At 45.0% G+C, this 17,114-nt stretch overlaps 1 protein-coding gene across 1 annotated transcript; it reads right to left on the bottom strand.

Moving 5' to 3' along the window:
• Positions 1 to 11,392: 11,392 nt before the first annotated feature.
• On the bottom strand, positions 11,393 to 13,588 carry LOC311108796 (ras-related and estrogen-regulated growth inhibitor-like protein). Its single transcript, XM_084151557.1, has 4 exons — positions 13,412 to 13,588; positions 13,176 to 13,229; positions 12,984 to 13,060; positions 11,393 to 12,806 (listed from the first exon to the last, which is right to left on the bottom strand). The coding sequence occupies exons 1-4, from the start codon at positions 13,524 to 13,526 to the stop codon at positions 12,390 to 12,392; spliced, it is 663 nt and encodes a 220-aa protein (XP_084007683.1). The 5' UTR covers positions 13,527 to 13,588; the 3' UTR covers positions 11,393 to 12,389.
• Between the last annotated feature and the right edge of the window lie 3,526 nt (positions 13,589 to 17,114).

Genomic DNA, 17,114 nt, shown 5'->3' with positions numbered 1-17,114 from the left:
CCTTTTAGATATACCAAAAAGCTGGTATGAAAAAGCAGGTATGGTAAAATTGTGGGATTTTGGTCTGTGTATGAAAGGGATACTAACTGACATAGGTTTAGGGACACAAGTTACCAAACAGCTCTGTCTATATCAATCAATCTTTATTCTCTATTAATATTGACAGATGGGTTGACAACGTCACAACAATACTGCGTGCACAACTCAGAGGTAAAAGGCTGTATGGTAGATGGCTTGTTTCAGCTAGTTTTATCTTGTTCTTGATACCATCTCTTGTTTTGAAGTGTTTTGACGGTTGTCACATTTATGCTAATATAGCTATGTATTTGAGAGACAACAAGTGCTTATTGAGCATATTTACATTTTCAATAAACATTTGCAGACGAAATATAGCTTACATGTTGTCAATAATCCTTATATTGTAAGCCAACCCTGTCTGTTTTGGCCTCGTAATTGTGCACACTTTGGTTTTGTTGGTAAACACCCCACCCGTCTTTATAGCACTGCTTGCAAATACATTTACATTTACATTTTAGTCATTTAGCAGACGCTCTTATCCAGAGCGACTTACAGGAGCAATTAGGGTTAAGTGCCTTGCTCAAGGGCACATTAACGTCATTTAGCAGACGCTCTTAGCCAGAGCGACTCACAAATTGGTGCGTTCACCCTATAGCCAGTGGGATAACCACTTTACAATTGGGGGGGGGGGGGGGGGGGGGGGGGGTAGAAGGATTCCTTTATCCTATCCCAGGTATTCCTTAAAGAGGTGGGGTTTCAAATGTCTCCGGAAGGTGGTGAGTGACTCCGCTGTCCTGGCGTCGTGAGGGAGCTTGTTCCACCATTGGGGTGCCAGAGCAGCGAACAGTTTTGACTGGGCTGAGCGGGAACTATGCTTCCGCAGAGGAAGGGGAGCCAGCAGGCCAGAGGTGGATGAGCGCAATGCCCTCGTTTGGGTGTAGGGACTGATCAGAGCCTGAAGGTACAGAGGTGCCGTTCCCCTCACTGCTCCATAGGCAAGCACCATGGTCTTGTAGCGGATGCGAGCTTCAACTGGAAGCCAGTGGAGTGTGCGGAGGAGGGGGGTGACGTGAGAGAACTTGGGAAGGTTGAACACCAGACGGGCTGCGGCATTCTGGATGAGTTGTAGGGGTTTAATGGCACAGGCAGGGAGGCCAGCCAACAGCGAGTTGCAGTAGTCCAGACGGGAGATGACAAGTGCCTGGATTAGGACCTGTGCCGCTTCCTGTGTAAGGCAGGGTCGTACTCTCCGAATGTTGTAGAGCATGAACCTGCAGGAGCGGGTCACCGCCTTGATGTTGGCGGAGAACGACAGGGTGTTGTCCAGGGTCACGCCTAGGCTCTTCGCACTCTGGGAGGAGGACACAGCGGAGTTGTCAACCGTGATGGCGAGATCATGGAACGGGCAGTCCTTCCCCGGGAGGAAGAGCAGCTCCGTCTTGCCAGGGTTCAGCTTGAGGTGGTGATCCGTCATCCATACTGATATGTCTGCCAGACATGCAGAGATGCGATTCGCCACCTGGTTATCAGAAGGGGGAAAGGAGAAGATTAGTTGTGTATCGTCAGCGTAGCAATGATAGGAGAGACCATGTGAGGATATGACAGAGCCAAGTGACTTGGTGTATAGGGAGAAAAGGAGAGGGCCTAGAACTGAGCCTTGAGGGACACCAGTGGTGAGAGCACGTGGTGCGGAGACAGCTTCTCGCCACGCCACTTGGTAGGAGCGACCGGTCAGGTAGGACGCAATCCAGGAGTGAGCCGCGCCGGAGATGCCCAGCTCGGAGAGGGTGGAGAGGAGGATCTGATGGTTCACAGTATCAAAGGCAGCAGACAGGTCTAGAAGGACAAGAGCAGAGGAGAGAGAGTTAGCTTTAGCAGTGCGGAGAGTCTCCGTGACACAGAGAAGAGCAGTCTCAGTTGAATGACCAGTCCTGAAACCTGATTGGTTTGGATCAAGAAGGTCATTCTGAGAGAGATAGCAAGAGAGTTGGCTAAAGACGGCACGCTCAATAGTTTTGGAAAGAAAAGAAAGAAGGGATACTGGTCTGTAGTTGTTGACATCAGTGGGGTCGAGTGTTGGTTTTTTGAGAAGGGGAGCAACTCTCGCTCTCTTGAAGACGGAAGGGACATGGCCAGCGGTCAAGGATGAGTTGATCAGCGAGGTGAGGTAGGGGAGAAGGTCACCGGAGATGGTCTGGAGAAGGGAGGAGGGGATGGGGTCAAGCGGGCAGGTTGTTGGGCGGCCTGCAGTCACAAGTCGCAGGATTTTATCTGGAGAGAGAGGGGAGAAAGAAGTCAAAGCATAGGGTAGGGCAGTGTGAGCAGGACCAGCAGTGTCATTAGACTTAACAAACGAGGATCGGATGTCGTCAACCTTCTTTTCAAAGTGGTTGACGAAGTCATCCACAGAGAGAGAGGAGGGGGGGGGGGGGGGGGGGGAGGATTCAGGAGGGAGGAAAATGTGGCAAAGAGCTTCCTAGGGTTAGAGGCAGATGCTTGGAATTTAGAGTGGTAGAAGGTGGCCTTAGCAGCAGAAACAGATGAAGAAAATGTAGAGAGGAGGGAGTGAAAAGATGCCAGGTCGGCAGGGAGTTTAGTTTTCTTCCATTTCCGCTCCGCTGCCCGGAGCTCTGTTCTGTGAGCTCGCAGTGAGTCATCAAGCCACAGAGCTGGAGGGGAGGACCGAGCCGGCCGGGAGGATAGGGGACACAGAGAGTCAAAGGATGCAGAAAGGGAGGAGAGGAGGGTTGAGGAGGCAGAATCAGGAGATTGGAGGGAGAAGGATTGAGCAGAGGGAAGAGATGATAGGATGGAAGAGGAGAGAGTAGTGGGAGAGAGAGAGCGAAGGTTGCGGCGGCGCATTACCATCTGTGTAGGGGCAGAGTGAGTAGTGTGGGAGGAGAGCGAGAGAGAAAAGGAAACAAAGTAGTGGTCGGAGACATGGAGGGGAGTTGCAGTGAGATTAGTAGAGGAGCAGCATCTAGTGAAGATGAGGTCAAGCGTATTGCCTGCCTTGTGAGTAGGGGGGGACGGTGAGAGGGTGAGGTCAAAAGAGGAGAGGAGTGGAAAGAAGGAGGCAGAGAGAAATGAGTCAAATGTGGACATAGGGAGGTTGAAATCCCCCAAAACTGTGAGGGGTGAGCCATCCTCAGGAAAGGAACTTATCAAGGCGTCAAGCTCATTGATGAACTCTCCAAGGGAACCTGGAGGGCGATAGATGACAAGGATATTAAGCTTAAATGGGCTAGTGACTGTGACAGCATGGAATTCAAATGAGGAGATAGACAGATGGGTTAGGGGAAAAATTGAGAATGTCCACTTGGGAGAGATGAGGATTCCTGTACCACCACCCCTCTGACCAGATGCTCTCGGGGTATGCGAGAACACATGGTCAGACGAGGAGAGAGCAGTAGAAGTAGCAGTGTTTTCAGTGGTGATCCATGTTTCCGTCAGCGCCAGGAAGTCGAGGGACTGGAGGTTGGCATAGGCTGGGATGAAGTCAGCTTTGTTGGCAGCAGAACGGCAGTTCCAGAGGCTGCCTGCGACCTAGAACTCCAGGTGAGGGGTGCGTGCAGGGACCACCAGGTTAGAGAGGCAGCAGCCGCGCGGTGTGGTGCGTTTGTGTAGCCTGTGCAGAGAGGAGAGAACAGGGATAGGCAGAGGCATAGTTGACAGGCTGTAGCAAATGGCTACAAAAATGCAGAGGAGATCGGAATGAAATGAGCTAAGCATCTGGGAGAGGAGAGAGCAGGGCCTCCCTCACCAAAAACTTCTACCTCAGAAACTAAAATTGTTTCACTGAACCACCCGAACAAAAACTCTCCCAACTTCCACCTTTAGAAATCAGAATTGTTGTGAACCACAGCGGTTCAATGTTTAAAGGAATAGACTCAACCCACTTTATTCAGCTAGCTAACTATGACACCATAGCTAACTAGCATGCTAGCATCCAATAACACACAGTTTAACACACAGTTTAGCACCAACACTTGGTCACAACAAACCACCAATAGTGTGTTAACTAGCTAACTAGCATGCTAGCATCCAGTAACACACAGTTTAGCACAAACACTTGGTCACAACAAACCACCAATAGTGTGATAACACACTAAACAGATCATTCGTGTCTGTGTCAAGTTCCTTTCATGACGCAGCAATGATTCAACGTTGGCTAGCTAGGACAAGTATATTGTATTTAGCTACTACATTACAGTTAGCTGGTCGTGTTGGGTAGCTAGCAATGGCCACTGTGTTGACTTTGTTTGAAGAACGGCTAGCTAGCTAGATTCGTGCTACACCCGGCACACAATGGCTACTGTGTTGACTCTGACTCTGTTCGAAAAACGGCTAGTTAGCTCGCTTCGTGCTACAGCCGGCACGGCCGAAGACACTGCCAACCTGCAGTAACTACCCACAACAACCCACGATACCTAGCTATGACGCCGTAGCTAACTAGCAAGCTAGCATCCATTAACACACAATTTAGCACCAATACTTGGTTACAACAAACTGCCAAGAGTGTGTTAGCACACTAAACAGATAATTCATGTCCGTGTCTAGTTCCTTTCATAACGCAGCAAAAATTAAACGTTGGGTAGCAGCACATTAACATTGGAAACAGCTCTCCACCGTTGCTAATCGTTACCAGTAGCTACCCGCTAGCTAGCTAGCCTCGTGCTTCGATACTAACCTACAATTACCTACGGAAACCTACAATAACAACAATACTAACCTATAATAAATACAATACCTAACTACAACTAACTACCTACCTACGATCTAATACATGGTTAAGCTTTACTCAACACCATATGAGAAGCTTACCTCCTGCTTACCTCCAGCTAGAGAAAAACACAACCTCTCCCGACAGCAGCCTCTAGCAGCCACATTTGTTACATGCCAATACATTTGTTACATGCTTTAAACAACAATCTAGACTTAAAGCCCCACTGGGAACACTGGTTGATTAAATGTTGTTTTCACGTCATTTCAATGAAATTACGTTGAACCAACGTGGAGTTGACGTCTGTGACCAGTGGGAAGGAAAATCTCCTTTGGAAGGAAGACATCCTCCTCGACTGGCTGGGTAGAAGTACAGAGTGCAGATGACCATTCTTATGCATCCCTAAAACAGTTTATTTTGTGTGATTGCAAGATTCAGGATTCACTTCTCAAACTCAACCAAAATTAAAAGTTAAAGAATGGGATTAAGCCAGTGGCTCAGATGGAACTATCCAAGCATATATATATATACAGTGGGGAGAACAAGTATTTGATACACTGCCGATTTTGCAGGTTTTCCTACTTACAAAGCATGTAGAGGTCTGTAATTTTTATCATAGGTACACTTCAACTGTGAGAGACGGAATCTAAAACAAAAATCCAGAAAATCACATTGTATGATTTTTAAGTAATTCATTTGCATTTTATTGCATGACATAAGTATTTGATACATCAGAAAAGCAGAACTTAATATTTGGTACAGAAACCTTTGTTTGCAATTACAGAGATCATACGTTTCCTGTAGGTCTTGACCAGGTTTGCACACACTGCAGCAGGGATTTTGGCCCACTCCTCCATACAGACCTTCTCCAGATCCTTCAGGTTTCGGGGCTGTCGCTGGGCAATGCGGACTTTCAGCTCCCTCCAAAGATTTTCTATTGGGTTCAGGTCTGGAGACTGGCTAGGCCACTCCAGGACCTTGAGATGCTTCTTACGGAGCCACTCCTTAGTTGCCCTGGCTGTGTGTTTCGGGTCGTTGTCATGCTGGAAGACCCAGCCACGACCCATCTTCAATGCTCTTACTGAGGGAAGGAGGTTGTTGGCCAAGATCTCGCGATACATGGCCCCATCCATCCTCTCCTCAATACGGTGCAGTCGTCCTGTCCCCTTTGCAGAAAATCATTCCCAAATAATGATGTTTCCACCTCCATGCTTCACGGTTGGGATGGTGTTCTTGGGGTTGTACTCATCCTTCTTCTTCCTCCAAACACGGCGAGTGGAGTTTAGACCAAAAAGCTCTATTTTTGTCTCATCAGACCACATGACCTTCTCCCATTCCTCCTCTGGATCATCCAGATGGTCATTGGCAAACTTCAGACGGGCCTGGACATGCGCTGGCTTGAGCAGGGGTACCTTGCGTGCGCTGCAGGATTTTAATGCATGACGGCGTAGTGTGTTACTAATGGTTTTCTTTGAGACTGTGGTCCCAGCTCTCTTCAGGTCATTGACCAGGTCCTGCCGTGTAGTTCTGGGCTGATCCCTCTCCTTCCTCATGATCATTGATGCCCCACGAGGTGAGATCTTGCATGGAGCCCCAGACCGAGGGTGAATAACCGTCATCTTGAACTTCTTCCATTTTCTAATAATTGCGCCAACAGTTGATGCATTCTCACCAAGCTGCTTGCCTATTGTCCTGTAGCCCATCCCAGCCTTGTGCAGGTCTACAATTTTATCCCTGATGTCCTTACACAGCTCTCTGGTCTTGGCCATTGTGGAGAGGTTGGAGTCTGTTTTATTGAGTGTGTGGACAGGTGTCTTTTATACAGGTAACGAGTTCAAACAGGTGCAGTTAATACAGGTAATGAGTGGAGAACAGGAGGGCTTCTTAAAGAAAAACTAACAGGTCTGTGTGAGCCGGAATTCTTACTGGTTGGTAGGTGATCAAATACTTATGTCATGCAATAAAATGCAAATGAATTACTTAAAAATCATACAATGTGATTTTCTGGATTTTTGTTTTAGATTCCGTCTCTCACAGTTGAAGTGTACCTATGATAAAAATTACAGACCTCTACATGCTTTGTAAGTAGGAAAACCTGCAAAATCGGCAGTGTATCAAATGCTTGTTCTCCCCACTGTACGTATCCTTTTAAATGTTGATATTTGGTTGCATTGTCAACCAAACACAATTCAATATAACTTCTGTAATACAGTAAATAAACGTTCTTAATGGATTTCACCCATTGACGTTCGAGGGGCATGACTGGACATTGCTCTGTTTTACTACGTGTCCGATAGTATTGACATGCATGTCATCCATGTTGTTCATGCCTGCCTGCCGTCTGGTCGTTATTGATTGGTCCCAGTTGCACAATGCAGTTGGCCTGGGTCGTGTTCATTGCGCAGCAACGGGAACAAACGAAAATGAAACAGGGAGGGAATAACTGGGCTGGTCCATTAAGAAACAACAATTTTTGTTTTCCTTTGCTTGCCCTAACCCACACACTTACGCACTCACTCTCTCTCTCCAGGATCACCAATGATGGTCAAGGCAGGCCAATATCCTCTTCCCTAGGGCCTTATTAGATAACAGTAATCAAATCTCTGTGCTCTCTCAATCCCACGTTCTCTCCATCCAACCGGAGGTCTACTGGTAATGTGAACCTCCCATCTGCGGGCCCTCAATCCCGGACATATCCCAGTCCCCTCTCCCTCTTCCACCCCCCAGTAGCTGGGGCTGTAAGCCTCTGCCTGGCCCTGGACACTTGCATGACTCAGGCAGCTAGTACACCACATCCTGTCTGTGAATGAACAGTCATGTGTACTACAGACAAGCTGGTCTCTCCGGCCTTGTGAATCAGCGTCATTGACTTAGAGGAGGCTGTGGTGGGTATGTGGGTATGTGTGTATGTGGGGGGAGTATGTGTATGTGTATGTGTATGTGTGTGTGTGTGTGTGTGTGTGTGTGTGTGTGTGTGTGTGTGTGTGTGTGTGTTAACAACGTGCCTGCAAGAAGCTGCGAGGTGTGTTTCTGTGCTCCTCGTTTGCTGGCACAGGTGAAACCCCCGGGGCTTCCGGAGAATCCTTGCAGGTCCCCTGTAGCTCTGTTGGTAGTGCATGGCGCTTGCAACGCCAGGGTTGTGGGTTCGTTTCCCATGGGGAGCCAGTATGAAAAATGTATGCACTCACTAACTGTAAGTCGCTCTGGATAAGAGCGTCTGCTAAATGACTAAAATATATTCAGAGAAAAAGACGCCCACTATCTCTCACCAACGTGACCTTAATCTCTCAACCCCCCACTGCTGATCGGAAGTAGAGTTCATTCTGTGGGATCTTCCCGGCGATGCTTGCTTGCTTTCTTGATGACGTGGGCAAGAGAGCGTTGGCAACAGTGACGGCACTGGTTGCCATGGACACCGTGTTTCCCTTCTCCGTTCCGTCCCACAACGATGACATCGTGGCAGCTCTTAGTCTGTGTGGCACTGCAACCTGCTCTCCAACTGGCACAATCCCTCCCACTCCTTACAGACAAGTGTCAACAATGGTGTTGTTCTTGCCATGAACCTTCACATCCATATTCATGAGTACTGATTGAAGCGCTGAAGATCCTAGCGTTTGTTGTGCTTGCGTCACATTTTTCGGGGGGTGGAAGGGAGTGGGAGGGGGTGGATTTCAGAACAGGAGACAATGTTCTAAACAAATGGTTCTCATGACATTTAATTTGTGTATCGGCTCAGAACATCTAACCCAATAGCCGCATTTGCCCCACCCCCTCTCCCAGATACATTACATCACATACTGTATGCAACAGGCAAACACCTTGGAAAAATAATAGTTGCCATGGAGAAAAAAAGGAAATCCCTCACTCCCACCCCTGCCAGAGCTGTACATTCCCGGTATCGCTGTTGGTCTCCATGGACACTGTTAATGGGATGGCAGAAGCTGTGGTAGCTACATACTGTATGCAGTATGGCATACTGATAGTACTTCATTCTAAATACATGTACTTGAACTGTACACTGAGTGTACAAAACATTAAGAACACCTGATCTTTCCATGACATATCCAGGTGAAAGCTGACCCCTTATTGATGTCACTTGTTAAATCAACTTCAATCATTGTAGATGAAGGGGAGGAGACAGGTTAAAGAAGGATTTCTAAGCCTTGAGACAATTGAGACATGGATTGTGTATGTGTGCCATTCAGAGGGTGAATGGGCAAGACAAAAAAGGTTAAGTGCCTTTGAAAAGGGTATGGTAGTAAGTACCAGGCACACCAATTTATGTCAAGAACCGCAACGCTGCTGGGTTTTTCACGCTCAACTGTTTCCCATGTATATCAAGAATGGTCCACCACCCAAAGGACTTCCAGCCAACTTGACACAACTGTGGGAAGCATTGGAGTCAACATGGGCCAGCATCCCTGTGGAATGCTTTTGACACCAAGTAGAGTCCATGCCCTGACGAATTGAGGCTGTTCTGAGGGCAAGGGTGGGGGGGTGGGGTGGGGGGGGGGGCAACTCAATATTGAGGTGTTCCTAATGTATGTTGTACTCAGTATATATGATGTGCATTATACAAGTGTGGTCCTCCCTCCTGGGATAGTTCATCAAAATTCAAAAATTACACATCGGTTTCCTTATCCTGTAAGCAGTCTGTAGGACAAGGTATGACAGCAATCAATGCTTTGGTTTAGTTTCCCTGGCAGTGGCTGGCACCGTTTCCAAATGCTAACAGTCATGGGACTGATATTAGCATTTTCGTGCATCATGTTCAAATCATCTATAAGTGACTGTGTTGAGCTTCACAATACATTTTAGATACTTTTGAATGATTTGGACATAATGTTTGAAAAATGCTAATATCGGTCACGACTTGAATGAGATTTGCGCCACAAATGCTAAAACATTAACATTTGGAAACCAAAGCATAGATTGCTCTCATACCTTGTCCACAGACTGCTTACAGGGTAAGGAAACCAATATGCCTTTTTGTAATTTGGGTGAACTATCCCTTTAGTTCATCCTTAACTCCATGGACATGCGTGGCTAATGTATTACAGTATTATGTGTATGAGATATGGTTGAGATGTGTATATCTATTTTCATACAGCATCATTGTGTGTAATCAGATCTTCCTGCCCACCTCCAGAGGTAGTCAGGCACGGACTGTCACTGGATATAATAATATGCCATTTAGCAGACACTTTTATCCAAAGTGACTTACAGTCATGCGTGCATACATTTTTGTGTATGGGTGGTCCCGGGGATCAAACCCACTAACTACCCTGGCGTTACAAGCGCCGTGCTCTACCAGCTGAGCTACAGAGGACAGTTGATATCTTACAAGTGTAGACCGATCTGGAAAGTAAAACCATTTAAATCATCATTATACCATCCCAAAATCATTGACAGCTGGCACCATTGTCTAATGGCAACAATATGTCTTAAAGTAAATAAATAAATATTATTATTAAAAGAATATCTGTCAAATAATTTGCATAGAGGGAGGGACCAGGAAATCTGGTCACAATGAGGACACAGTGGACATATAAAGGACACGTTTTAACACCATGTTTAGACATGTGGACACCAGTACCTCTTGGGACTGCCTCAAGCGCAGTGTCTGTCATTGTGAAATCCCCCATTGCTTGTTATTGCAGGAGTGGATAACCCTCCTCCTGGAGAATTACTGGGTATGCAGGATTCTTCTCCAGCCCTGCTGAACAATAACACCTGATTCTACTAATCAACTGCTCATCAGTACCTTGCTTACATAGCCTTCCTGCTGGATGTGCATCTCTCTACTCACAGTATAATCAAAGCACCCCACATAGCCTCCCTACCCCTTAAGCCAAACTGTCCCTTGAGACATGGTTTCTGCTGGGGTCAACATGTTATGACTAGAGAACTCCCATGTTTGGCCACAACAGTCAGTCAGTCAGTCAGCATCCCACACTTAGATCCTGTCTGGTCCCACAAGGTCAAGTGTATGAGTGAACCTGTGAGTGTGTGTTGTGAGTAAATAAGGGGGCGATGAGGTGGCACGAGCGCCCCTCTTTTGATATGGACGAGGATCTTCGTTTGTTCCTGTTTCATTTGGTCAGAGAAGTCGAATGCAGTCGGGGAAATGGCTTTGAAGGCAGAGCTTAAGTGCAAGGGCTTCAGGGTGATTGACTGCATTTCCCTTGTCGTTGACCTTAGTTAGGAGTTAAACGTTGATGGGGTCTGGCTGCCGTCGCCATAGTGAGTCTATGGGATTAGGTTTGGAAAGCTCAGTTCAGCTATCTTGGCACTGCATTGACAGAATTTGAGAGATTTAGGATTTATGAGAGAGCATGATAAAAGGATAACTTTTTAAATAACACATTTTTGTGCTTTTGAAATGGTCTTGTATTTCATGTTTGGTGTGTTTTAACCCTTCATATAATGGAATTCAATGTATTTCTGTCAGAATAACCTTGGAAACCTTAGTTTAGATTTTCTGTCAGTAATTTGTTAAGTATCTGGGGAGAGGAGTAAGATGTGACTTGGTTAATCTTTACCTCTAGTTGGATTGTGTGAGAAGATGTTCCCCTCTTACAGCGCATTAAGATGATCTCCGGCATGGCTTGACAAATACAGTGCTTGAAAAAATATAAAAGACTTCACTTAAGCATTAATTTCACATTTTATTTAGAAATCGTAGGACCAAGTTCTGTGGTATGCACACTTTGTACAGTTAAAGTCTAATGACTTGTATAACAAACATGACTTCAGTTTTCATAGTTTATGAAAAGTTACCAAAAAAACATGATAGGAATCAGTAGTAGGCTATTGAAATAGACAAGAAGTTTGCCCACTGCATTAACACCCCTATGAAAAAGTCAAGTAGGCCTCTGCATTCTTCAAAGATGTAAAATGTACAGCACACTCAATAGAGGGTATTGACATTAATTAACGTCCTAAAGATGAACAGAGAATGGTCCCCAACTGGCTGGCCTTTCAAGATGCCTTGAAGTGTGATTGATGTAGGTACCATGGATGGAAACGCAGCAAAGCTACTGGAGGCTACATGTATACCAACTAAGACAGCAAGTTTAATGATCACACCATTATAATATTACACATTCGCTTGTCTGTCTTGCATAGATTGTCAATAGTCCAAAAAGGGATTGTGCCAATGATAAGACCAAGCAGGCCTGACCCTTAGAACTTTCTGCATGCTGATACAGATTTGTGAAGAGAAATAAATTGTCTATTGCACATAGGTTTTCCACAATACTTCTTCCAGGCATTTAAACAAGAGACCATCTGCATTACAGTTGGCAATTGTATGGCATGTTACATGGCAATCTAACAAGTTGGCAATTTAAGGGCATGTAATGCTACTTTAGGCCACCTGACCTCATAGTCACTCAAGAGTACTTCTTCTGCAGTAAGTATGTTGTCCAAAGGCCCATGTCAGTTTGACAGGATTTGATTGTCAGTCATCTCATTTGAGTAACAATCCAACCGGCTTGTGTTCAGTTAGGCCTACATCATAGCGCTGCGCATTGACCTATTCCAATATGGAAACATAACCATCCACTTTACACATGGACAAGTCCTGGGCCGTTTAGATGCATAACTACAGTAACATCTCAATGTCTCTCGTATTAGGCTATTGGAACTACTCAGTCCTCTTCCTTCCGAAAACTGCGGACATGCTTCTCACAATACCCTTGATCCCAGCTGCCCCCTTCTTGAGCGCCCTCGCCTCTCGGATAAGGTCGAGCAGTTCGTGAAATACCAGCTGTACCTCGTGGTATGTCTCCGCTGCAGAGATCTCAAAGAAGCCACAGTCTGTGGAAAGTGCGAGGAGGCGTCCTTCCTCGCTGGAGACGGTGCGGCGATGCTGGAGGTCACGTTTATTCCCCACGATGATGATGGGAGGGGCGCCGGGGAATTTGCTTTTGGCTTGCTGGACGCGCTGCACCTGTTGCCGCACCACGTTGAAGCTGGCACGGTCACATATGCTGTAAACCAGGATGAAACCGTCCGCCCACTGGAGTTGTCTGTCGCTGATGTGTCCCGCGACCTCACCATTCTAAAACACATGAAGACAAAATACAGTTATTTAGTGAACATTTTAACCTCCTTGTTGAATAGAAAAACTCCAGAATGCTCTGCATGTTTGAGTATCCACTAGTGAAAGTCTTTGTTGTGACCACTATAACGTTATTATCATCATGTAGCCTAAATTATATAGGATGTTTTCCCTCACCTGGGGGCAAAGCGAGTCCCAGATATTGAAGCAGATCTCCCGTCCGTCTATTCGGTCAGTATGACTGTTGATGGATTCTGTAAAGGCAAAAATAACGGACCATTTAGATATTTGGTTTGATCTACTGTAACCTATTGATTTGAATGCAATTATATCATTATCAATGGATCAAGTCAAAATACCAGCACTTACCAATATCGCCGTATTCGCCGATAAACCTTCTAGTAAGAAACCGCACCGTGAGAGCTGAGGACAGAAAATAGCGCAATTAATGAGACATGTTCATCAGTAAATGTATTACCCCAGGAAATACATTTCACATTGCATTTGGCCGTCATAACTCCGGTCTACTTTCAAAGATCACAAAAAGTCGCTCTTCATTAATAAAAGTGCAATTAAATTTCAAGGATTAATTAAATTGTGCTCACCAGATTTACCGACGCTTTCAGCTCCAAGTAGTAAGACATTAGCCTCCACCTTTTGCTGACTTCCTTCCATTGTTTTGCTGTAGTGGCGAGTGGGCGGATTTACTTGGACAACCATTTGTTTAAAGGGCGCAACGGCGTTCGTGTCTCTGTTCAACGTGTAGGATGCACCAAATGAACTATATCTCGGATTGTTGATGTCTGGCTGTTTATAAAGGGTAGGCGGGCCCTGTTCTCTGATGGACAAAAAGTATGGGCCAATGAGGACTGTGCGCTTGTCTGCGGCCAATGCGCTTCGTCTAGAACTCCGTGCCCAGGGATTAAAACACAGAATAGCATAAATTCCTAACCTTCAAATGTATCGATTTGATCTTCACCATTGTTGTTGGAGTTTAGATATTTAATGGACACAGATTCATAAGAAACCATAATCTTGGGATTAGCAGAACAATCCATGCCAAAAAGACAAATTAATGGCGTGTAGATGCTAAAATAACTTGCAATTAATATTTATCCCATCCTGTAGTCATAAGAGCAAAAACAAGGATGTATAGAGCTATTTGAACCTATATGATGGGGGAACGAACATTTTGCATTCAGTCAATTAATTGATGACCAATGCCACCTGGTGGTGGTAATATTATGGACGTTTCAACATTACCATGGTCCTCTGTTTGAATAGTGCCCCGTAAGATTTTCACTGAGTTTAGACATTTACAAAACTTGATCAAACAAAAGTATACAAAATATGCACCTTATTATTTATTGTAAATAGACAAAAGGTTAATTAAATCCCAAAAGTCAAACCATGTGCAACATTGTTTTCATCCCCAGTGTAAAAATCAGGTTTGTAACAAACTAGTTGCAGCCAAATATAATTGGTACCCTTGCACTTCTCAAATAATTTTATTTTTCTTCTAAAATAATTTAAAATGGAGAACTTTGTCTCCAAACCTTGGATTTTCAACATTGCAGAACCCATTGTATTTTTGTAAACTACTAATTTAGAAAGTAAATACAACTGACATCGACAAAATTACAGCCTTTGGCCAACTGCAGACAAACGCTTCTTGTACCATCAATGAGCTTGCTGCACCTTTCTACTGGCAATTTGGCCCACTCTTCACAGCAAACTGCTCTAATTCGAATTCTTCCAACTGCTGTTTTCAGTCCTCACCATAAGTTTTGGATGTGATTTAGATCTGGACTCTTGGCTGGCCACTCCAGAACAGTCCAGCATTTCTTCTTGAACCATTCCATTTGAGAAGTTCAATCAGGCTTTCTTGTGTCTGCTTCAGCAGTGGGGCTACCCATGTTTACCAACGACCAAATTAAGCCTTCAAAGAAAATAACTACAATCAAACATAGGGAAGGTTTGATAATGCTATAGGGTTGCTTTGCTGCCTCTGGTACTGGGGGCCTTGAACATGTGCAAGACATCATGAAAACAGCAGATTATCAATGTGTTTTGGAGTACAATGTTCAATCCAGTGTAAAAAAACTGGGTTTCTGTTGCAAGGTTGAGGGTCTTTCAGCAGGACAACAACCCCAAACAAACATCAAAGGCACCCTGGAATGATTCAAGAAGAAACGCTGGCCTGTACTGGAGTGGCCAGCATAGAGTCCAGATCTGAATCACATCCATAACCTATTGTCGAGAGCTGAAAACAGCAGTTGGTGGAGGGCACCCCTCAAACTTTAAAGAATTAGAGCAGTTTGCTGCTGAAGACTGAATAAAATTGCCAGTAATAAGGTGCAGCCAGCTTATTGAAGCATTTGTCTGCAGTTATCTTGGCCAAAGGCTGTGCAACCAGGTACTTTCTCCGGGTTGCCAATAATTTTGTCCATGACAATTTTACTTTGTAAATACACATTTTAAACGTATATTTACCAAAATAAAATTGGTTCTGTAAATGTTGAAAATACAGTAAGGTGTGGAGAACAAACGTTTTTTACAATTTCAAGTTATTTTAGAAGAAATAGGGAATTATTTAAGAAAAGTGCAAGGGTGCCAATATTTGGCCGCAACTGTATGTACAAATATGTTCACCAAGGAATTCAATGGCCAAATTCAATATACAAATACAGGCTTCTGCTGCCATTCTCCATCTTTCATAGAGTCCTGTGTGAAATGTCTCTGCCTGCGCGCTCCTCCTCTCAGTCTCGGATTCTCCTCATGGTCACTTTCTCCTTGTCCCCCTCTTGTTCTGCACTCCACTCCACACTCCGCTTCCCTTTGGTGGGGGTTGACGAGCAGCGAAGGGTGAAGGATCCCCTCGAACGTTTTGCCCAGCTCCTTCCCGAAACATGCCTCAAGTCGGTCCAGGGACTTGGAATACTGAGGAAAAAGAGGAAAGGGTAATGAAGGACAAGAACAACAAAGTGAGATCCATATCACTATATTGATGACTAAAGACAGCAATAGAATACTGCTTTCCAACTCCCAAAGCTCTGACAAATTGTTTCACAATTTACAGGAAAGGTAGGAGTTAGGGGATTTCGTTAAAGAAAACAGCCATTCATTTGGAAATGAAGGCCTACATATGCAACTGTAGCCGTAATATTTCTCTATAGGCAAATCATGGTGCTGAGTCATGGACACATCCACTGTGAGTCTCCTCACCTTCACGCTCTTCAACAGTGTGTGGAGGAGAAGCCAGACATGGGGTGCGATAAGGGGGGGGGGGGGGGAGCAGTTTCCGCAGCAACCGTCCCCGTATCAAGGTGATGTCGATGAGAAGACCAGGAAGAGAGCTAAGGAGAGGGAGAGAGTCAAAATACAATATTTCTCTAGAGTCAATGCAAGACAACTGACTAACATCAAACTGTAATTGTATACAGTATATCCAACACACACAATTGAAAAACAAAGTCATACTTCATTAAAGGGACTAGTCATTTGTCTGCAACCTACATGGCAATAAACATTGCAGGAAAAAAGTTAGGACCGTCACCAACATTATATTTTTTATTAATATTACATTCATATCAATATTAAAAGTATCATGTAATTATGTGTGACATTCTAATAGCTAACACTATCTATGGCAATACTAAAAGAGGGATGCTAAGGATGTGTATGCATAAATGCAGTAAGTTGCATTTGTCGATTACCTTTGCTGGTCTGTAGAGGACAATGCTGTACTTTTGCATGAAAGGACAAGCAGTAGTTGCTCACATCTCTGTAGGGTCTACCCCAAAGAGTAAGTGATGGTTCACACACAAACACACACACACACACCCCACTGCAGACCAGTGTTTCCCAACTCCAGTCCTCAAGCACCCCCAACAGCATACATTTTTGTTGTAGCCCCAGACAAGCACACCTGATTCAACTTGTCAACTAATCATCAAGCCCTCAATGAGTTGAATCAGGTGACTTTGTCTGGGGCTACAACAAAAATGTATGCTGTTGGGGGTGCTTGAGGACTGGAGTTGGGAAACACTGGTCTGCAGTGGGGTGTGTGTGTGTGTGTGTGTGTGTGTGTGTGTGTGTGTGTGAACCATCGCTGTAGACTACACTGGACAAACAAACACCTTGGAGTGGACAAACTAACAGAAGCAATATGACTGGATCTTGATTGGTGATTTAATGGCCAGACTAAAAAACGGTGGGTACGATGAGTTTGGGTTAAAATAACCAATCAAGATCCAGTCATATCAGAAATATATGGTTTACATTCTGATTCTACCCCTGTGTCTTTTT

This window comes from Coregonus lavaretus (assembly GCF_964263955.1).
Source record: "Coregonus lavaretus genome assembly, chromosome: 3".
Classification (NCBI taxonomy): domain Eukaryota; kingdom Metazoa; phylum Chordata; class Actinopteri; order Salmoniformes; family Salmonidae; genus Coregonus; species Coregonus lavaretus.
This window is presented reverse-complemented; position numbering and strand designations above follow the sequence as displayed.